This window comes from Mytilus trossulus, chromosome 14 (assembly GCF_036588685.1).
Source record: "Mytilus trossulus isolate FHL-02 chromosome 14, PNRI_Mtr1.1.1.hap1, whole genome shotgun sequence".
In the NCBI taxonomy this organism is placed as follows: Eukaryota; Metazoa; Mollusca; class Bivalvia; order Mytilida; family Mytilidae; genus Mytilus; species Mytilus trossulus.
Window position 1 is genome coordinate 31,132,063 of NC_086386.1, and position 24,247 is coordinate 31,156,309.

Consider the following 24,247-nt stretch of genomic DNA (forward strand, 5'->3'; position numbering starts at 1 on the left):
GACCATACAGTGACCAGAAGATAAACCATCAGTCTTAGAAATACAGACAATACAGTGACCAGAAGATAAACCATAAGTCTTAGAAATACAGACCATACAGTGACCAGAAGATAAACCATAAGTCTTAGAAATACAGACAATACAGTGACCAGAAGATAAACCATAAGTCGTAGAAATACAGACCATACAGTGACCAGTAGATAAACCATAAGTCGTAGAAATACAGACAATACAGTGACCAGAAGATAAACCATAAGTCGTAGAAATAAAGACCATACAGTGACCAGAAGATAAACCATATGTCGTAGAAATACAGACACTAAAGTGACCAGAAGATACACCATAAGTCTTAAAAATACAGACAATACAGTGACCAGAAGATAAACCATAAGTCGTGATAATACAGACCATACAGTGACCAGAAGATAAACCATAAGTCGTAGAAATACAGACAATAGAGTGACCAGAAGATTAACCATAAGTCGTAGAAATACAGACAATACAGTGACCAGAAGATAAATCATAAGTCTTAGAAATACAGACAATACAGTGACCAGAAGATAAACCATAAGTCGTAGAAATACAGACAATACAGTGACCAGAAGATAAACCATAAGTCGTAGAAATACAGACAATACAGTGACCAGAAGATAAACCATAAGTCGTAGAAATACAGACCATACAGTGACCAGAAGATAAACCATAAGTCGTAGAAATACAGACCATACAGTGACCAGAAGATAAACCATCAGTCTTAGAAATACAGACAATACAGTGACCAGAAGATAAACCATAAGTCTTAGAAATACAGACCATACAGTGACCAGAAGATAAACCATAAGTCTTAGAAATACAGACAATACAGTGACCAGAAGATAAACCATAAGTCGTAGAAATACAGACCATACAGTGACCAGTAGATAAACCATAAGTCGTAGAAATACAGACAATACAGTGACCAGAAGATAAACCATAAGTCGTAGAAATAAAGACCATACAGTGACCAGAAGATAAACCATAAGTCGTAGAAATACAGACACTAAAGTGACCAGAAGATAAACCATAAGTCTTAAAAATACAGACAATACAGTGACCAGAAGATAAACCATAAGTCGTGGAAATACAGACCATACAGTGACCAGAAGATAAACCATAAGTCGTAGAAATACAGACAATAGAGTGACCAGAAGATTAACCATAAGTCGTAGAAATACAGACAATACAGTGACCAGAAGATAAATCATAAGTCTTAGAAATACAGACAATACAGTGACCAGAAGATAAACCATAAGTCGTAGAAATACAGACAATACAGTGACCAGAAGATAAACCACAAGTCGTAGAAATACAGACCATACAGTGACCAGAAGATAAACCATCAGTCGTAGAAATACAGACCATACAGTGACCAGAAGATAAACCATCAGTCGTAGAAATACAGACAATACAGTGACCAGAAGATAAACCATAAGTCGTAGAAATACAGACCATACAGTGACCAGAAGATAACCCATCAGTCGTAGAAATACAGACAATACAGTGACCAGAAGATAAACCATAAGTCGTAGAAATACAGACAATACAGTGACCAGTAGATAAACCATAAGTCGTAGAAATACAGACCATACAGTGACCAGAAGATTAACCATAAGTCTTAGAAATACAGACAAAACAGTGACCAGAAGATAAACCATAAGTCGTAGAAATACAGACCATACAGTGACCAGAAGATAAACCATAAGTCGTAGAAATACAGACCATACAGTGACCAGAAGATAAACCATCAGTCGTAGAAATACAGACAATACAGTGACCAGAAGATAAACCATAAGTCGTAGAAATACAAACATACAGTGACCAGAAGATAACCCATCAGTCGTAGAAATACAGACACTACAGTGACCAGAAGATAAACCTAGTCGTAGAAATACAGACCATACAGTGACCAGAAGATAAACCTAGTCGTAGAAATACAGACCATACAGTGACCAGAAGATAACCCATCAGTCGTAGAAATACAGACACTACAGTGATCAGAAGATAAACCATAAGTCGTAGAAATACAGACAATACAGTGACCAGTAGATAAACCATAAGTCGTAGAAATACAGACCATACAGTGACCAGAAGATAACCCATCAGTCGTAGAAATACAGACAATACAGTGACCAGAAGATAAACCATAAGTCGTAGAAATACAGACAATACAGTGACCAGTAGATAAACCATAAGTCGTAGAAATACAGACCATACATTGACCAGAAGATAAACCATAAGTCGTAGAAATACAGACAAAACAGTGACCAGAAGATAACCCATCAGTCGTAGAAATACAGACACTACAGTGACCAGAAGATAAACCATAAGTCGTAGAAATACAGACAATACAGTGACCAGTAGATAAACCATAAGTCGTAGAAATACAGACCATACATTGACCAGAAGATAAACCATAAGTCGTAGAAATACAGACAAAACAGTGACCAGAAGATAAACCATAAGTCGTAGAAATACAGACAATACCGTGACAATTCCGTGATAAGAAGATTGACCCATAAGTCGTAGAAATACAGACAATACAGTGACCAGAAGATAAACCATACGTCGTAGAAATACAGACCATACAGTGACCAGAAGATAAACCATAAGTCTTAGAAATACAGACCATACAGTGACCAGAAGATAAACCATAAATCGTAGAAAAACAGACAATACATTGACCAGAAGATAAACCATCAGTCGTAGAAATACAGACAATACAGTGACCAGACGATAAACCATAAGTCGTAGAAATACAGACAATACAGTGACCAGAAGATAAACCATAAGTCTTAGAAATACAGACCATACAGTGACCAGAAGATAAACCATAAGTCGTAGAAATACAGACCATACAGTGACCAGAAGATAAACCATAAGTCGTAGAAATACAGACAATACAGTGACTAGAAGATACACCATAAGTCGTAGAAATACAGACCATACAGTGACCAGAAGATAAACCATAATTCGTAGAAATACAGACAATACAGTGATCAGAAGATAACCCATAAGTCTTAGAAATACAGACCATACAGTGACCAGAAGATAAACCATAAGTCGTAGAAATACAGACCATACAGTGACCAGAAGATAAACCATAAGTCGTAGAAATACAGACCATACAGTGACCAGAAGATAAACCATAAGTCGTAGAAATACAGACCATACAGTGACCAGAAGATAAACCATAAGTCGTAGAAATACAGACAATACAGTGACCAGAAGATAAACCATAAGTCGTAGAAATACAGACAATACAGTGACCAGAAGATAAACCATAAGTCGTAGAAATACAGACCATACAGTGACCAGAAGATAAACCATAAGTCGTAGAAATACAGACCATACAGTGACCAGAAGATAACCCATCAGTCGTAGAAATACACACAATACAGTGACCAGAAGATAAACCATAAGTCTTAGAAATACAGACAATACAGTGACCAGAAGATAAATCATAAGTCTTAGAAATACAGACAATACAGTGACCAGAAGATAAACCATAAGTCGTAGAAATACAGACAATACAGTGACCAGAAGATAAACCACAAGTCGTAGAAATACAGACCATACAGTGACCAGAAGATAAACCATAAGTCTTAGAAATACAGACCATACAGTGACCAGAAGATAAACCATCAGTCGTAGAAATACAGACAATACAGTGACCAGAAGATAAACCATAAGTCGTAGAAATACAGACCATACAGTGACCAGAAGATAAACCATAAGTCGTAGAAATACAGACCATACAGTGACCAGAAGATAAACCATAAGTCGTAGAAATACAGACAATACAGTGACCAGTAGATAAACCATAAGTCGTAGAAATACAGACCATACAGTGACCAGAAGATAAACCATAAGTCTTAGAAATACAGACAAAACAGTGACCAGAAGATAAACCATAAGTCGTAGAAATACAGACCATACAGTGACCAGAAGATAAACCATAAGTCGTAGAAATACAGACCATACAGTGACCAGAAGATAAACCATCAGTCGTAGAAATACAGACAATACAGTGACCAGAAGATAAACCATAAGTCGTAGAAATACAGACCATACAGTGACCAGAAGATAACCCATCAGTCGTAGAAATACAGACCATACAGTGACCAGAAGATAAACCTAGTCGTAGAAATACAGACCATACAGTGACCAGAAGATAACCCATCAGTCGTAGAAATACAGACACTACAGTGACCAGAAGATAAACCATAAGTCGTAGAAATACAGACAATACAGTGACCAGAAGATAAACCATAAGTCGTAGAAATACAGACCATACATTGACCAGAAGATTAACCATAAGTCTTAGAAATACAGACAAAAGAGTGACCAGAAGATATACCATAAGTCGTAGAAATACAGACAATACCGTGACAATTCCGTGATAAGAAGATTGACCCATAAGTCGTAGAAATACAGACAATACAGTGACCAGAAGATAAACCATACGTCGTAGAAATACAGACCATACAGTGACCAGAAGATAAACCATAAGTCTTAGAAATACAGACCATACAGTGACCAGAAGATAAACCATAAATCGTAGAAATACAGACAATACAGTGACCAGAAGATAAACCATCAGTCGTAGAAATACAGACAATACAGTGACCAGACGATAAACCATAAGTCGTAGAAATACAGACAATACAGTGACCAGAAGATAAACCATAAGTCTTAGAAATACAGACCATACAGTGACCAGAAGATAAACCATAAGTCGTAGAAATACAGACCATACAGTGACCAGAAGATAAACCATAAGTCGTAGAAATACAGACAATACAGTGACTAGAAGATACACCATAAGTCGTAGAAATACAGACCATACAGTGACCAGAAGATAAACCATAATTCGTAGAAATACAGACAATACAGTGACCAAAAGATAAACCATAAGTCGTAGAAATACAGACAATACAGTGACCAGAAGATAAACCATCAGTCGTAGAAATACAGACCATACAGTGACCAGAAGATAAACCATAAGTCGTAGAAATACAGACAATACAGTGACCAGAAGATAAACCATAAGTCGTAGAAATACAGACCATACAGTGACCAGAAGATAAACCATAAGTCGTAGAAATACAGACAATACAGTGACCAGAAGATAAACCATAAGTCGTAGAAATACAGACAATACAGTGACCAGAAGATAAACCATAAGTCGTAGAAATACAGACCATACAGTGACCAGAAGATAAACCATAAGTCGTAGAAATACAGACCATACAGTGACCAGAAGATAACCCATCAGTCGTAGAAATACACACAATACAGTGACCAGAAGATAAACCATAAGTCTTAGAAATACAGACAATACAGTGACCAGAAGATAAATCATAAGTCTTAGAAATACAGACAATACAGTGACCAGAAGATAAACCATAAGTCGTAGAAATACAGACAATACAGTGACCAGAAGATAAACCACAAGTCGTAGAAATACAGACCATACAGTGACCAGAAGATAAACCATAAGTCTTAGAAATACAGACCATACAGTGACCAGAAGATAAACCATCAGTCGTAGAAATACAGACAATACAGTGACCAGAAGATAAACCATAAGTCGTAGAAATACAGACCATACAGTGACCAGAAGATAAACCATAAGTCGTAGAAATACAGACCATACAGTGACCAGAAGATAAACCATAAGTCGTAGAAATACAGACAATACAGTGACCAGTAGATAAACCATAAGTCGTAGAAATACAGACCATACAGTGACCAGAAGATAAACCATAAGTCTTAGAAATACAGACAAAACAGTGACCAGAAGATAAACCATAAGTCGTAGAAATACAGACCATACAGTGACCAGAAGATAAACCATAAGTCGTAGAAATACAGACCATACAGTGACCAGAAGATAAACCATCAGTCGTAGAAATACAGACAATACAGTGACCAGAAGATAAACCATAAGTCGTAGAAATACAGACCATACAGTGACCAGAAGATAACCCATCAGTCGTAGAAATACAGACCATACAGTGACCAGAAGATAAACCTAGTCGTAGAAATACAGACCATACAGTGACCAGAAGATAACCCATCAGTCGTAGAAATACAGACACTACAGTGACCAGAAGATAAACCATAAGTCGTAGAAATACAGACAATACAGTGACCAGAAGATAAACCATAAGTCGTAGAAATACAGACCATACATTGACCAGAAGATTAACCATAAGTCTTAGAAATACAGACAAAAGAGTGACCAGAAGATAAACCATAAGTCGTAGAAATACAGACAATACCGTGACAATTCCGTGATAAGAAGATTGACCCATAAGTCGTAGAAATACAGACAATACAGTGACCAGAAGATAAACCATACGTCGTAGAAATACAGACCATACAGTGACCAGAAGATAAACCATAAGTCTTAGAAATACAGACCATACAGTGACCAGAAGATAAACCATAAATCGTAGAAATACAGGCAATACAGTGACCAGAAGATAAACCATCAGTCGTAGAAATACAGACAATACAGTGACCAGACGATAAACCATAAGTCGTAGAAATACAGACAATACAGTGACCAGAAGATAAACCATAAGTCTTAGAAATACAGACCATACAGTGACCAGAAGATAAACCATAAGTCGTAGAAATACAGACCATACAGTGACCAGAAGATAAACCATAAGTCGTAGAAATACAGACAATACAGTGACTAGAAGATACACCATAAGTCGTAGAAATACAGACCATACAGTGACCAGAAGATAAACCATAATTCGTAGAAATACAGACAATACAGTGACCAAAAGATAAACCATAAGTCGTAGAAATACAGACAATACAGTGACCAGAAGATAAACCATCAGTCGTAGAAATACAGACCATACAGTGACCAGAAGATAAACCATAAGTCGTAGAAATACAGACAATACAGTGACCAGAAGATAAACCATAAGTCGTAGAAATACAGACAATACAGTGACCAGAAGATAAACCATAAGTCGTAGAAATACAGACCATACAGTGACCAGAAGATAAACCATCAGTCGTAGAAATACAGACAATACAGTGACCAGAAGATAAACCATAAGTCGTAGAAATACAGACCATACAGTGACCAGAAGATAAACCATAAGTCGTAGAAATACAGACAATACAGTGACCAGAAGATAAACCATAAGTCGTAGAAATACAGACAATACAGTGACCAGAAGATAAACCATAAGTCGTAGAAATACAGACCATACAGTGACCAGAAGATAAACCATAAGTCGTAGAAATACAGACAATACAGTGACCAGAAGATAAACCATAAATCGTAAAAATACAGACAATACAGTGACCAGAAGATAAACCATCAGTCGTAGAAATACAGACAATACAGTGACCAGACGATAAACCATAAGTCGTAGAAATACAGACAATACAGTGACCAGAAGATAAACCATAAGTCTTAGAAATACAGACCATACAGTGACCAGAAGATAAACCATAAGTCGTAGAAATACAGACCATACAGTGACCAGAAGATAAACCATAAGTCGTAGAAATACAGACAATACAGTGACTAGAAGATACACCATAAGTCGTAGAAATACAGACCATACAGTGACCAGAAGATAAACCATAATTCGTAGAAATACAGACAATACAGTGACCAGAAGATAAACCATAAGTCGTAGAAATACAGACAATACAGTGACCAGAAGATAAACCATCAGTCGTAGAAATACAGACCATACAGTGACCAGAAGATAAACCATAAGTCGTAGAAATACAGACAATACAGTGACCAGAAGATAAACCATAAGTCGTAGAAATACAGACAATACAGTGACCAGAAGATAAACCATAAGTCGTAGAAATACAGACCATACAGTGACCAGAAGATAAACCATCAGTCGTAGAAATACAGACAATACAGTGACCAGAAGATAAACCATAAGTCGTAGAAATACAGACCATACAGTGACCAGAAGATAAACCATAAGTCGTAGAAATACAGACAATACAGTGACCAGAAGATAAACCATAAGTCGTAGAAATACAGACAATACAGTGACCAGAAGATAAACCATAAGTCGTAGAAATGCAGACCATACAGTGACCAGAAGATAAACCATAAGTCGTAGAAATAAAGACCATACAGTGACCAGAAGATAACCCATCAGTCGTAGAAATACAGACAATACAGTGACCAGAAGATAAACCATAAGTCTTAGAAATACAGACCATACAGTGACCAGAAGATAAACCATAAGTCGTAGAAATACAGACAATACAGTGACCAGAAGATAAACCATAAGTCGTAGAAATACAGACAATACAGTGACCAGAAGATAACCCATCAGTCTTAGAAATACAGACAATACAGTGACCAGAAGATAAACCATAAGTCGTAGAAATACAGACCATACAGTGACCAGAAGATAAACCATAAGTCGTAGAAATACAGACAATACAGTGACCAGAAGATAAACCATCAGTCGTAGAAATACAGACAATACAGTGACCAGAAGATAAACCATCAGTCGTAGAAATACATACATTACCATGACCAAATATGTGGTTGGCTATATTTGTGTCCCACATGACTTGCTCGTTCATGTATACAGTGTGAAGTACTAACGGCGGAATATATTGTTAACAATAAGTCATTGTTTGGATTATTAGTTGGGAATTCTAGACTACCCCATCATTCAGTCAAACATTTTGAACTGGCGGTTTCGACAGATAATGAGATGAAAAGAGCACGATTTAAAATTAACCAAATCCATTTAGACTATGAGTAGGGAAAAACGGGGAAATGTTTTGATTAATATCATCACCGACATCGAACACTCGCGAGAAACTCAGGAAACATTGACGTTATTTATGAAAATTTATACACGGAGTAAATTTAGAGACAATGTCGAGTAAAATTCCAAATGACTTTTTGGAAGAAATACGTAAATAAGGACCTGAAAGTAACAAATGTATTCCACAGGAAGTAATTAATGATAACGGTAATATCACTAGATCTCAACAAAGCAAAGATGGCGTTGTGATTTTGAAAATTTATACAAAAATATGGTTTGTCGAGTGATGTATTTGATTCAGAACACTATATTCAAGCTACAGTACACAATAATCTATTAGAGGACAATATGGAAGAACTCTTGTATGTTCCGAATAATCTTTTTTTAATGTGAACATATCAAGAAATTAATTGAATTATATTGTATTGCTAGCAAAACTATGATAAGCAAGTGGGTATGACGAAATACCATACGATGTTTTAAAATTTCCTGTAGTTATTGACATATTATACCATCTTTTTCAGCTATTTTTTGACTCGGGTATAATCCAGTCCGCCTGAAGAAAATCTACAATTTGTCCAATATTGAAGGATTCGTCATCAGATGCACGTATTTCGATGAATTACAGGTATTTCAATCTATAATCATGTATAAGAAAACTCTATAGAGCTGACGTTAACAAGTTTTCTCGAGATTGAAAAATATTCTTGCAGATGAACAGAATGGGTTAAGAAAAAATAGGCCTTGGAAGATCACATTTTGACCTTTAAAAATATTGTGAGAAACTACCCCAACGCCTTTGTGGCATTCTTTCACTTAAGAAAAGTGCTTTGATTTCGTTGATAGAGATATGATGAATATAAATTGCCCTTAAATAATATAGACGGCAAAATTTACGATTCAGTTAAAAGCATTTATCAGCATACAAGCTGTTGTTTGTGTATCAACAATAACCTAACGAATTGGTTTGACTGTTAATCCTGCGTAAAATAAGGGGATAACGTTTCTCCGACACTTTTCTCTATCTTCATCAACGATCTGGTTAAAGAAGTTAAAGATTTGAATTTAGGATTTGATATTAATGGAAGACAGAGTTCACTTCTACTTTACACTGATTATATTGTTATGTTCGAAAAAAGTAAGGATGAACTTCAGCAAATATTGAATGTAATTCATAGTTGGTGTAAACGTTGGAGGGATCTGGTCAACACTGACAGACCTAAGTGGCTGCATTTTCGTAAAGGACGTAAAAATCAGAGTGAATTTGACTTTCAACCGGCAATAATGCGTTAAAAATAGTAGAAGACTACAAATAATCAGATGTAACTTTTTAACTGTAAAGATATTTTTGTTAGAGGTGCAGAAAGAGCCTTAGATAAAATTATTTCGAAAATCCATAGTTTAAAAGATCAGTCTCATGAAAAACTTTTTAATTCGTGTGTTACTCTAATCTTCGACTTTGCAGCTGAAATATGGGAAATGGTAAGTTCCAAGCAATACATAATGTACAGAACAGAGCAATTCGCTATAACTTAGGCGTTCACTGATTTGCTCCAATGTTAGCACTGTATGGGAATACTGAGTGATACCAAGTCAGTTTCGGAATTGGATAAACATTTGTCGCTACTGGAATAGGCTTTTTATTGTTTGAAGATTAACGAAAGTATTGTTCAATATGGATTATGATCGTTGCACAAACAATTGTTGTAGTGACACTAATGGTATTATCACTGGACTTAATATGTCACATTATCACGAAAGTAGAACAATGTTGGAATTAAAATCTTTTGAACAAATTGTACGAACTTATTACTGTGAGATATGGAGAGAGTCCTTGATAAATAAGCCAAAACTACGATCTAACTTAAACTTAAAACATATTTCGAACTAGAGCACGATGTAAAACTAATTATCGCTATTATCAGTATTTTTCCTTTGATCTTTTTTGTGATACTTTTCATATCACTCGAGTAAAGTGAGATTGAAAATTTTAGCTAGTTTCTACTTTCTAAGGTCCTTAGCATCAGCGTATTAGTCCATATCCACGCGCTAGATTGTCGGCCAATCAGAAAAGTTTAACCGGAACTATAAAAAAAAACCGCTATTGGATGACTGCGCTGAAATGTCAACAAAAAATATGATTTCTCGTAAGACGTTTAAATATTTTACCGTGAATTTCATTAATTGATTAATTCGAAGTTATTTAAAGTTATCAAATCACTTGTTAACAAATGAAAAATGTCAATTTCTACATGAATATACTACAAATGATCGTCGGTATGCATATGTCTGTATGTGTATTTCTTCTGCATACATATATATTTCTTCATCTGATTTGAAAGTACATCCCTAATGTTCAGTCATGGACATATCTGAATTATGGCACTCGGATTTTGTATTAGATACAACGCTTCAAAACTTATAAAACTTTGAATATCAGGAAAATTAATATACACAACAATTTGGAACGTTTCTGATATCAATAACTGGACATTTAGTAAAATCAAACTACTGAAACTGAATAACAAGAAGACTCAACTCAAAATATTAATCAAATCACCTAACATTGACTTTAAACGGTGAAAATGGTGTTCGCCATAATTGGACACTCCGTCTAATCATGCAGTTAAACCATTTTTTCAAATGAATGAACAATCTGTATGACTACATATTTATATCAAATAAGCCTTCGCCACACAAAAATAGTACGAAAAAAGAAAATGCATTATTATCGTATTAGATTTTTTTTGGAGGAATATATATATTAGAAAATACACGTAATTGCGATAAATAGATTATTTCTGTTTTTATAAAATCGATGCATTTTCTCATATTCATCTCATCGAAGGGCGACGATAATCTATGAATCTTACGAAACAAGATTCATCTGTGCGGTTTTGGATGCGGGATATTAGCGATCAGAATTGGGACTGGTAGACATATTTGGAACGAGTAGAAAACAGACTATGTCGATTTTGTAGTTCTCAAAATGTTGAAAGTGAACTACATTTTCTTATAAACTGCACATTTTATAAGGATAATAAATAATAAATACAATATTCATAGAGTGCATTATATAATAACAACAATATGTATTACTCTAAGAGCTTCACATTTAAAAATAGATAAAATACAAAAATACATAAAACATGAATTACAAAGCAGTAACTTAAAAGAACCAATCAAGCATATAAAAATTTATAAGATACTAAAAGAAAAGAAAAGAAAAGAAATACAAAATGAAAATTGCATATACCTTAAAATATATATACAAAACAGTCTAAAACTAATGCAGTCAATTAAAAGTATATAAAATCTACAAGAAATCATTAAAAGCAGTTCGAAATAAATGAGTCTTGAGTTGCTGTCTAAAAACATCTAAAGAATTTACGTTCCGCAAGGACGATTGAAAATTTTTGCAGAGTGCAGGTGCAGCCATGTCAAAACGATTCTCACCGTAGCTTTTCGTTCGGGACGTCATTCAGCGGATGTATGAGCATACTATTGATGAGGTAATATTTATCAAAGGTACCAGGATTATAATTTAGTACGCTAGACGCGCGTTTCGTCTACATAAGACTCATCAGTGACGCTAATATCAAAATATTCATACAGCCAAACAAGTGCAAAGTTAAAGAGCATTAAGGATCAAAAATTCCAAAAAGTTGTGCCAAATACGGCTAAGGTAATCTATGCCTGGTATAAGAAAGTCCTTAGGTTTCGAAAAATTCAAAGTTTTGTATACAGGAAATTTATAAAAATGACCACATTATTGATATTCATGTCAACACCGAAGTGCTGACTACTGGGCTAGTGATACCCTCGGGGACGAAACGTCCACCAGCAGTGGCATCGACCCAGTGGTGTTAATAGTTATCAAAGGTACCAGGATTATAATTTAGTACGCCAGACGCGCGTTTCGTCTACATAAGACTCATCAGTGACGCTCATATCAAAATATTCATACAGCCAAACAAGTGCAAAGTTGAAGAGCATTAGGGATCAAAAATTCCAAAAAGTTGTGCCAAATACGGCTAAGGTAATCTATGCCTGGTATAAGAAAGTCCTTAGGTTTCGAAAAATTCAAAGTTTTGTATACAGGAAATTTATAAAAATGACCACATTATTGATATTCATGTCAACACCGAAGTGCTGACTACTGGGCTAGTGATACCCTCGGGGACGAAACGTCCACCAGCAGTGGCATCGACCCAGTGGTGTTAATAGTTATCAAAGGTACCAGGATTATAATTTAGTACGCCAGACGCGCGTTTCGTCTACATAAGACTCATCTGTGACGCTCATATCAAAATATTCATACAGCCAAACAAGTGCAAAGTTGAAGAGCATCAGGGATCAAAAATTCCAAAAAGTTGTGCCAAATACGGCTAAGGTAATCTATGCCTGGTATAAGAAAGTCCTTAGGTTTCGAAAAATTCAAAGTTTTGTATACAGGAAATTTATAAAAATGACCACATTATTGATATTCATGTCAACACCGAAGTGCTGACTACTGGGCTAGTGATACCCTCGGGGACGAAACGTCCACCAGCAGTGGCATCGACCCAGTGGTGTTAATAGTTATCAAAGGTACCAGGATTATAATTTAGTACGCCAGACGCGCGTTTCGTCTACATAAGACTCATCAGTGACGCTCATATCAAAATATTCATACAGCCAAACAAGTGCAAAGTTGAAGAGCATTAGGGATCAAAAATTCCAAAAAGTTGTTCCAAATACGGCTAAGGTAATCTATGCCTGGTATAAGAAAGTCCTTAGGTTTCGAAAAATTCAAAGTTTTGTATACAGGAAATTTATAAAAATGACCACATTATTGATATTCATGTCAACACCGAAGTGCTGACTACTGGGCTAGTGATACCCTCGGGGACGAAACGTCAACCAGCAGTGGCATCGACCCAGTGGTGTTAATAGTTATCAAAGGTACCAGGATTATAATTTAGTACGCCAGACGCGCGTTTCGTCTACATAAGACTCATCAGTGACGCTCATATCAAAATATTTATACAGCCAAACAAGTGCAAAGTTGAAGAGCATTAGGGATCAAAAATTCCAAAAAGTTGTGCCAAATACGGCTAAGGTAATCTATGCCTGGTATAAGAAAGTCCTTAGGTTTCGAAAAATTCAAAGTTTTGTATACAGGAAATTTATAAAAATGACCACATTATTGATATTCATGTCAACACCGAAGTGCTGACTACTGGGCTAGTGATACCCTCGGGGACGAAACGTCCACCAGCAGTGGCATCGACCCAGTGGTGTTAATAGTAATCAAAGGTACCAGGATTATAATTTAGTACGCCAGACGCGCGTTTCGTCTACATAAGACTCATCAGTGACGCTCATATCAAAATATTCATACAGCCAAACAAGTGCAAAGTTGAAGAGCATTAGGGATCAAAAATTCCAAAAAGTTGTGCCAAATACGGCTAAGATAATCTATGCCTGGTATAAGAAAGTCCTTAGGTTTCGAAAAATTCAAAGTTTTGTATACAGGAAATTTATAAAAATGACCACATTATTGATATTCATGTCAACACCGAAGTGCTGACTACTGGGCTAGTGATACCCTCGGGGACGAAACGTCCACCAGCAGTGGCATCGATCCAGTGGTGTTAATAGTTATCAAAGGTACCAGGATTATAATTTAGTACGCCAGACGCGCGTTTCGTCTACATAAGACTCATCAGTGACGCTCATATCAAAATATTCATACAGCCAAACAAGTGCAAAGTTGAAGAGCATTAGGGATCAAAAATTCCAAAAAGTTGTGCCAAATACGGCTAAGATAATCTATGCCTGGTATAAGAAAGTCCTTAGGTTTCGAAAAATTCAAAGTTTTGTATACAGGAAATTTATAAAAATGACCACATTATTGATATTCATGTCAACACCGAAGTGCTGACTACTGGGCTAGTGATACCCTCGGGGACGAAACGTCCACCAGCAGTGGCATCGACCCAGTGGTGTTAATAGTTATCAAAGGTACAAGGATTATAATTTAGTACGCCAGACGCGCGTTTCGTCTACATAAGACTCATCAGTGACGCTCATATCAAAATATTCATACAGCCAAACAAGTGCAAAGTTGAAGAGCATTAGGGATCAAAAATTCCAAAAAGTTGTGCCAAATACGGCTAAGGTAATCTATGCCTGGTATAAGAAAGTCCTTAGGTTTCGAAAAATTCAAAGTTTTGTATACAGGAAATTTATAAAAATGACCACATTATTGATATTCATGTCAACACCGAAGTGCTGTCAGAGTTGTGCCAAATACGGCTAAGGTAATCTATGCCTGGTATAAAAAAGTCCTTAGGTTTCGAAAAATTCAAAGTTTTGTATACAGGAAATTTATAAAAATGACCACATTATTGATATTCATGTCAACACCGAAGTGCATGTCAACACCGAAGTGTAAATCAGACAAACTGTTTTAGCGAGATATTAATCGTGCCCGACTATACGCAGCTAGATGACCAGGGAAAATTAATATTTCTAATGGTGCACCATCTTAGGAAAATAGCTAAGTACTTAGCTGCGTCACTTTTCCGTGGAAAACAAACATTTTACTCTAGTTTACATTCTTAAAATTGTTCACAAACTTTAGATTAGTGATAAATCAACTTTTACAAACGCTAATTCTTAAAGTCTAAAGTTATCTGTATTTAAATCTAAACTGACAATTAACACGTTATGTTAGAACATTTATATTGAATTGAACATAAAAGCAGACTTATTTGACAATTGGGTCTAGTGTATTATATATGTAATTATATTTTTTATAGATAGATGGATACATAAATAGATAGATAGATAGTTTATATTCATAAAACCATGATAGTACAAAGGTTACAGAGACGTTTAAACAATAATATACATAATAACAAAAATATAAATGCATTAAAATGCATAAAATTTTGGATAAGATAACATATAAAAGAATTTATATATACTTAAACAGTCACATGTGAAAGTTAAAGTTGTATAAAGAAATACTTTTTGTGTATAAGTATGATAAATTAATTATGGTTGTTAAGAAGAAGTGAGCTTAGTATTAATATCTCGTAAAAAATTGCAGAAGTTTCTTAGTGTTTTTTGTTGTTTAAAATTAAACAGTATGTCAAATTTGATAATGTTATGTCTGGGTATAAATTCATTTGAAATAAATCGTCTTATTTCATCTTGTAAAGCTGTACAAATGTATATATTTATGCTGATTTACACATGTCACTATAATAAACAATTTACTTATTTACAGAAGTTAGAACGTTTTCTTTACCAAGGCGTTGTCAATTTGTTTTCAGTCCTTCGAATAATTAGTAATATAATTCCATCTGACTTTCGTATCACAGTGAAAAATTAAAACGTTGATAAACAAAGTCATAATTTTTTTGATTTTTGAATTATCATTCTAGGCACAAACATGACCATTTGGACATACCATCAGATGATTTAAAAAGATTTCTAACTTCGAACTGAATCAAAATAATAAGTTTTCATTACTCACCTTTGTCTTCTGATTCTTGTGTGAATGACTATTCTTATGAATGTGTTTTAATTTTTAAATACCTAACAGTTAAATACATGTATGAACCCCAATATTAGACATTTACAAAAAGTATCGGTTCCGACTGACACCAAAAAATACAGGGGTCATCTCAAAAAATTATTTAGAAGGCTTACTAGATGCATTATTAGTCCATAAACGGGGCAAAATTTTCTCCGCCGACAATAAGAATAAAAACTGTAACCAAGAGTTTCGTAACATCACATTTCAATCGGATATGCCTTCATGCTCATGCACAAGTGATTTGTTCTTATGAGTGGTTTTTTCACCTTCATTTATGCAAAAGTCTTATAAAAAAATATATAAACTTATCCTCGATAAAAAAAATCTTGTCATCTCAATCTTTTAATCAAAAACGTTTGCACATTGAAAATATCAATATTCTTTTACAATTCTTAGATAAAATAATTATGGAATAAATATTTAATGTTTGATGTTTCATTTGTCTAAGTTGCTAAAAAACCTTTTTACAATTTATGCCGATATCACGTAGACTATAGTAAATTTTAGTTGAATGGAAAAGGCTTCGCCTAATTGTCATCCCCGTTATATAAAAAGGGTTCAGGTCTCCAGAATTGTATTTCAAAACACAAGAACATGTATATGCTCATCTATTCGAAAGTTGATTTCTATAATAATGTTGAAGATAACAATGGATCCTGTTACAAAACAAATGTTTCTAGAGATTTTTTCTGTTTGAATTTTTCACCCTCCTGATTCATCGGAGTTTCTGCAACAATTGATTCAGAACATTCTTTAATGGATAACTGTTATCATAATCGGCATCTTGTAATTACGCAATTTGCGCAAAAGTAAATCAACATAAAACCTGATCACGAGAAACGAAAGGGTAAAATTTAATAAACATTGCAGAAAAATAAAATTCTTGTCAAACATACCATTGGTGACTTAAAAATAAAGTGAGGGGTACTTTCAAGAGGCACCCAAGATAAAAACTCAGACCAATTGCAGAAACTTGTTCCAGGATCGATAAACAGAACACAAAATAAATCGTTGTGTAAAATATGGTTATCTGTTATTTGCACATTTTACCTCGAACAGCTGATGTTTAATACCTTGTATTATTTTGAGACGACCCCTTCATTGTAACTATAATTGTCGGTGTCAACATTCGGGACCGAGACTTTCCGTAAATGTATATCAATATTGATATAAGTACTTTAATGTTTTTCTTTGAGATTTTCAACCTACATTTAAAGAATTTAAAAATACTGTTACGGATCAACATTATTTCGGTATATACTTCGGTCTAATTAGGTCTTTCCACTTTTCTATGGAAAAACCTATCTAATAGTTTACGTCTGATCATAAAGTCTTTCCAGAAAATTGGAATAACCTAATGATAGACTATTAAGATTTATTACAATTATGATATGATATTGATATGCTGAGGAAAACACATTTGCTAATAAAAACAAGCTAAAAGTTCAAAAGAACTTATTTGTTATATTGTTGATATATTTTTGCATATACAGTGGAATGTAAGAAAAGAACAATGGACAATCCTGGGAAAGAAATTGACATCATTTGTGTTTATATGAATTTAATTATAATATATTGAATTATATAACTGTCGTCGGGTTGAAGTCTGAACAAGGTATACACACATCTTCTTTTATTCATGGTAACGGACATTGTATGTCCAAACAACGGGGATATTTGATTATACAGATACTTTGTTAACACTAAAACAAAGACATCTAAATTGTGATTAAAAAAAAAGTATGTCGATCCTAAATCACGAACAAACGGGAAGACAGATCGATTCCCGTTAGAAAAAAGTAGAATTTAGTTCAAACGATGAAAAAGCAGAAAAGATATCAAACAAATACAGATATCACAAAACCAATCAACTAAATTAAAATGTAACATATTATGTGAGATAGTTAAAATGTGATCAAAGTTAGTAACTTTATGTATCAGTCATCCTTTGCACAGCAAGCGAAACTGGCACCACAGCAACACAATAAACAAGATATTCCAATAAGGATGTAAGTAGCATTGAGTAACCAAAAGGAGAAATAAAACAGTACTGGTTCACAGAAATCTGCTTTAGTTGAATCAGTCGAGAAATGGTTGTGTGTACTGTATATCCATACGTTCCCTGTAAAATAGAGGGGCGAGAAGATTGATAAACACACAAACATATTAATTTGACAGTCGAGTGTTCAGCATGCCAAACTGACTACCATTTAAGCATGAACTTTACATTAGATGGTCATACTTTTTTTCCATTTTCTACCAATGCCAGGGATTATTGCAAACATAAAGTTATTGAGTTGATGTAGCTTATATTATTGACGGTCCTTTTGTGTTACAGTAGTGACACATTTAAAAATCGTGTCATGTAAGATGTTAAACGAAAGTAAAATATATATTCTAATAGCATTGCACTGCGTTTTAATAAGTAGCCTCTTAAAATGCATAATACTACACAGGTCACAGATACGTGAGCTGAACTCATTAAAGTTGCTTCTAGCATCAAACTTTTTCCTGAATAGAGTAATTTTTGAGTTGATAAAACTTTTGGTGTTTTGAACATTTCGCGCGTTTCTCTTCTAATATTCATCGCAAAAGTTCAATTTCAAACATTTGGTAGACAAGCATTTATAAATGTCACATACCACAAATAAACCAAGCAAATAGAAAACAACCAATCAATCCATCAAAGAAATTTGTTGGTGCACCTGCTTCTTGCTCCTCCTCGGTTTTCTTGGCTTTACATTTCTGTAGCAAACTAGACAGATCTTTTACAAGAGAGAAAGCACCTGCTACTATTAAGTAGATAGGAATTAACCGTTGTGCTGGACAATCATGGAGGTACAAGCTTCCTGAAATAAGTAAAGAACAGTCAAATTAAATCAGGTTATTAACAATCTCCTTTCTAACTGTATTTAGTTGTCATTTGTATTGAAAGTGATGAAATTAAAGTCATACTAATAAAGAATGAGCAGAATATTCTAGGTTATTCGCTCTGCTCAAATGTAAACCGTTACTTACAAGTTAAACGTCATTTAAAATCTTACTTAAAGTGTCAACTTATTTGCTCTGTTCCTGTTGAATTTATTTGCTATTCTTTTTTGTCGTCAAAAATCGTTAAATTAACAATGAGCCAAAAACTGTCACCTTTCTTTAAAGCTACTTGTGTCATTCTACTAATTATTGGATAAATTTTTACTACTAATTTAATGAATCATAAAGTTTTTATCGAATAAATATAAACAGAATTAGAATTGAGTATATACATGTATAAAAACCTCCTTTTTAATATAGGATTTTGGTTCGCTCCACTCACTATAATATCATATCATACATACCTATGACTATACAAGCAATTGGTATCGATAGAAACAGGACAAGCAGAAATGTACAGATTGCTGAAATAATTATAAATCTGTTAACACAATACATGTCCATTTAATTGACTTTCAATAAAGTACATCCATAAATAAAAATACGGTGGTATTGTATTAATGTCAAAGCGAAAACCTCCAAACAGACCCCAAACAGCTTTCCAATAAAAAGAAGTACTAAATAAATGTCGAGAATTTTTGTGTTCATAACATGTATGAAGAAAGAGAAAGGTTTTGGGAAAAGCGATTTTCTGCAATTCATTGTTATCTATTTTGTCTTTATAAAAACATACAAGAGATACCCATAGATTATAGTAATCAAGTAAAATGTTGTTTTGTTCGGAGTTTTACACACATTATAAATTATAGAAAAGGGCGTGTATAGGGTATCGATTCATAATAAAAAATAAGTACATGATCAGCAAAAAACACAAATAGCAAAGGAGCAGCGCATATCTTTTTTTTCTCCGTCACAGAAGGGCCATCAACATACTATTATTAAAAATTCTCACATCACTGCAAGTTCAAGATGGCTCCTTGCACCGATCTGAGCGGAATCCTTAGCAAAATAACGATCAATGTAAATAAGGAACCGAATCACTGATAAGCCATTTCTACATTTATATCAAAACAAATAACAGTAATTATAAAGTTGTCGTCGTCAATTGGCGAGTTGTCGTCCGTAAATGCAATTTTACTTCCAACACAAAGCGGTCGAAAAGTGACCTAGATATCAGGTTAACAAAGAAAATGTGTTGATCAATGTTTGAACAAATTTAGATAGGAGACAAATCCGTTGCTCGAGTAGCCATAGACTACTGATTCTTTGAAGAAATCTTGTGAAACAAAATCTTGTATTGACTTGTTTTAGCAAACCCGTATGCAAATTCTTGAAAACAAAAGCATGAAAATTAAAAAACATTGCACATTAACGACCTTTTCTCTCAACGGACTAATTCTCCGATAAACCGAATGACACTCTTTGTTATCATCGGTGGTTTTACACTGTCAAGTGTTACTTACTAGATCCAAGGATAATTGTAAAACCTCTCTTAGCAAAACTAACATTGCCATCTGTAGTATGCCTTGCTTCCTTAAGTTGTCCGTAAATGGAATCGTACGAGGGCGGTGGGGATTCTACAATAGAAGCATAGACAACAATGCACCATAATCGGATGTCATTATTTCAAATGAGACAAAAACAACACTTTGATTTTATAGGTTAAGAAATTGAAATAGTGCATATAATTGAGAAGAAATTCACCCAGATATAATGCAACAATACATATTTAACTTAATAGTACTTAAAGTAAAGTATTTGAGAGCTGTTTTTGTCTTTGTATTTGATCTAAGGAAATTAAGATATATCAATGTTGTGTGGACCTATATTTTCAAAGCAATAATGATGTTTTATTAATTTTTTCAAAATGGCGCATTGTCATTAGATCTATATCATACTGTATTGATGTTTACACAACTTGTAAAGTTGTTCTATTTCACTTTTTTAATTTTCATGCATGTTAAAGAATGTAAATTTTAATATTTTTTTATCATTTTGATTAATTTACTATACAAAGCAATAGTTCCACATAAGTGTATGCTTTAAACCATATAGCATGACGTGTGTTTATCATACATAAATGCTGACGTTATATTCTTATCAACTTAACGTTCTAAACGAATACTTTCTTAATTGAATGATATTAAAGAAAGAAAAAGATATCGGTTATTCATTCATAGGAAAAAATCAGAACGAGCACAAAAAAATCAATATATACAAGTACATCTCACAAATCAAATAATATGTAAATTGAAGAATGGTGGTTAAGTCATAAAACTTAGACATGTGGGCTTGAAATTATATTCATTTTGCCACTGGTTAATTATTAATGCTAAATATTCTACCACGTGTGGTAGCGAGATACAGATACTTTTACAATCTTTCCTCCAAAGTGCGATGCGAGGCAAAAATAAACCCCAACATTTAATAGTATTACTTACCATCTAAGAGAGACATTCTGTATTTCCAATCTACAAAAGTGTATGATATAAGTATATTTATTGCATCGTATGACAGGTTTGTAAGCTACGAAAAATATATGTAAATGTATATGCTATAATAAAGCATTTGTATCCCATGACAAGTATGATATCATAAAGTACTTTCAAGTACACACACACACATACGTATATTTAACATAAACACTTTTCGATCGTTAATATTTGTTTTACATGTATTTGTATTAACTCAAAATATGATCCCATTTATTTATCGAATTTAGTAAACACATGATGTATATTAGACTTTTTAATTACACAAGATCAGACGAAGAAAGCATTCATCTCGGTAAAATTTACATTACATACAGACGACAAATTATAATATTAGGTGACATAAATATATATTTTTAAAATATACCGCAAATAAATATTTAAAAAATATATACATGTATATGAAAGGGTATGTATTATAATAGTACGAAACGGATAGGGTGTTGATGGTATCAGTTGCTCCCTATTCTACCACAATAGATTTGAAGTGTCCTTGCGCTCCTTATATGCCCTTCCTTGAGTGTATCATTGAGATCATTGGTTCATGATAATTTTTTTATTCACATGTTTACCTGTTCGTTCAATACACGTAAGCATTTCTTTTTTGAATGATAAATGTTTACTTACCCTTAATTTTTCGTTCAATCCGTAATTAGAATCAGTTCTTATTGAGATATTGAATGATATAAAATAGACAATCTAATACAAGTGAACATTTCCGTTCATTTTTTCACTTCCTGGTATTTGTTTTTATAAAATTTTACTAACGATAAATAGTGTAATCGATTTTTTTCAATTATTTCCATGTCTTTTCCCTTTCAATTGATCATCTGCACTGAATAAAACTTTTTTGTTAATACGACATAGTATTTCTTGACGTAGTATTAACAGTAGAACGATGCTGTGTGCCAAAGCCTAAGACCGAAGTTAAAAAAATGGCAAAAATATAGAACTTGATTTCATCACGTATGCGTTTGTTATCTTCATGTTTTTTTCAAATTATAAAAGGTATGAAAACATTGAAGAAGTTTGAAATATATAGCACAATTGGATAAACATGATAAATCTGGATTTGTTTCAATCTAGGTTTAATCTGTGATCATGATTAAGAAAATCTTACGAATCCGTTTTAGTGGTTGCAGTAATAGAAGTCGTAATAAAATAGGATATATAAAAATAATCATAGACACGGCATATTAAAAACAAGTTGCCCAAAGTACCTTGACATTGGACTATATACACATGATACACACAAGCAGTGTTAGTTTACATAACACAATACCTGTGGAGATTCTAATTTGAAATATGTCTTCATTCTAAAACAAAATGTTGTCTTAAGTCTCTCTTTCAGACAAAGGTGATATGGGGCAAGTCGTGATGTCCTTTTAAAAAGAATTATTCATAAAATTGAATTATAAAATCAGACAAGGAAGTAGAATATGAACAAAAAACTCAAACTTTCGAACATTTGAATACGAAAGTAGATAAAAAGCATTTTGTAAAAGTGACTAGAAGGATAAAATTCCATTCTTATACGTAACTGTCTTTATTATTTTGTCATGTGTTATATTTTTCATAATAAGAAAGCTAAACTTATCATAAATTACCTATACGTTTTTTCTTCGACTACATTAAACTGGTGCTGTATTACATCTGTTAAATCACAATAAGGTCTAACGTGTCATATCGATATAAAAGAATTCGAGGACAAAACGAAACTAGTTAACTCTGATCTTAAAACATTTTGTAACACATAATAATGAGTTAAAGGGGATGCGGGTAACTTTTCGGGCTGATTCAGTAATAAAGTTTCAATCATTTGGTTATTCCTCAAAATAAGACGTTACAAATTGAAGTGCTTATTAGTCTAGTCAAAATAGCATTTGACCTCAAAAAAATTGCAACAGAATTTGTTTTTGTATTTTTCAATTCCAAATGGCTTTCTTTGTAACATACTAAAAGTCTACCAAGATATCTGAGTGGGAACATGTATTTTTTTGGGGGGAAAATAGCCAAATTTGTCAAAAATAGCGAAAAACTGGGAAAAACTTGTTAAACATTCATTATTGATGATAATCATTTCAAATCAAAAGTTTTACAACAGTTTATACAGTGTTTATGAAATAAAATAATAAAAATAGTTTTTTTTTTCTTAATAAACATGGAATTTTAGGTGAAAACATCCAATTTTTGTTGGAATTTGAGATTCACTTAGCGTGAATTGATTACCAGAACAGACAGGAAAATATAAAAAATGGTAAAAGTAGTTCATTTGATTTTTCAATAAAGACAAACACCATTATGTTAGTCATTCCAAAACTTTACAGCAATTCCTTATTGTTTAAATGATGATTTTGGGTAAAATATAGCAAAATCAATCAAAAATCATTAAAAACTGGAAA

The 24,247-nt window shown here is 33.6% G+C and overlaps 2 protein-coding genes across 3 annotated transcripts in view; both read right to left on the reverse strand.

Moving 5' to 3' along the window:
- The window catches only part of LOC134695606 (transmembrane protein 272-like), a 30,815-nt gene extending 12,982 nt beyond the window's left edge, over window positions 1–17,833 (reverse strand). Inside the window, exon 1 of the mRNA XM_063556893.1 lies at window positions 16,360–17,833. The gene's annotated coding sequence lies outside the window, so the exon portion shown is untranslated. The remainder of the gene's footprint in view (window positions 1–16,359) is intronic.
- A 504-nt stretch (window positions 17,834–18,337) lies between these two features.
- On the reverse strand, window positions 18,338–23,553 carry LOC134695607 (transmembrane protein 272-like). Of its 2 annotated transcripts, none has more exons than XM_063556896.1 (6): window positions 23,453–23,553; window positions 21,795–21,824; window positions 20,817–20,930; window positions 19,758–19,817; window positions 19,065–19,271; window positions 18,338–18,544 (listed from the first exon to the last, which is right to left on the reverse strand). In XM_063556896.1, the coding sequence occupies exons 2-6, from the start codon at window positions 21,808–21,810 to the stop codon at window positions 18,360–18,362; spliced, it is 582 nt and encodes a 193-aa protein (XP_063412966.1). In that variant the 5' UTR covers window positions 21,811–21,824; window positions 23,453–23,553; the 3' UTR covers window positions 18,338–18,359. The 2 variants fall into 2 exon arrangements, with proteins under 2 accessions (XP_063412966.1, XP_063412965.1); XM_063556895.1 differs by lacking the exon at window positions 23,453–23,553 and adding an exon at window positions 22,473–22,596.
- Window positions 23,554–24,247: the final 694 nt, after the last annotated feature.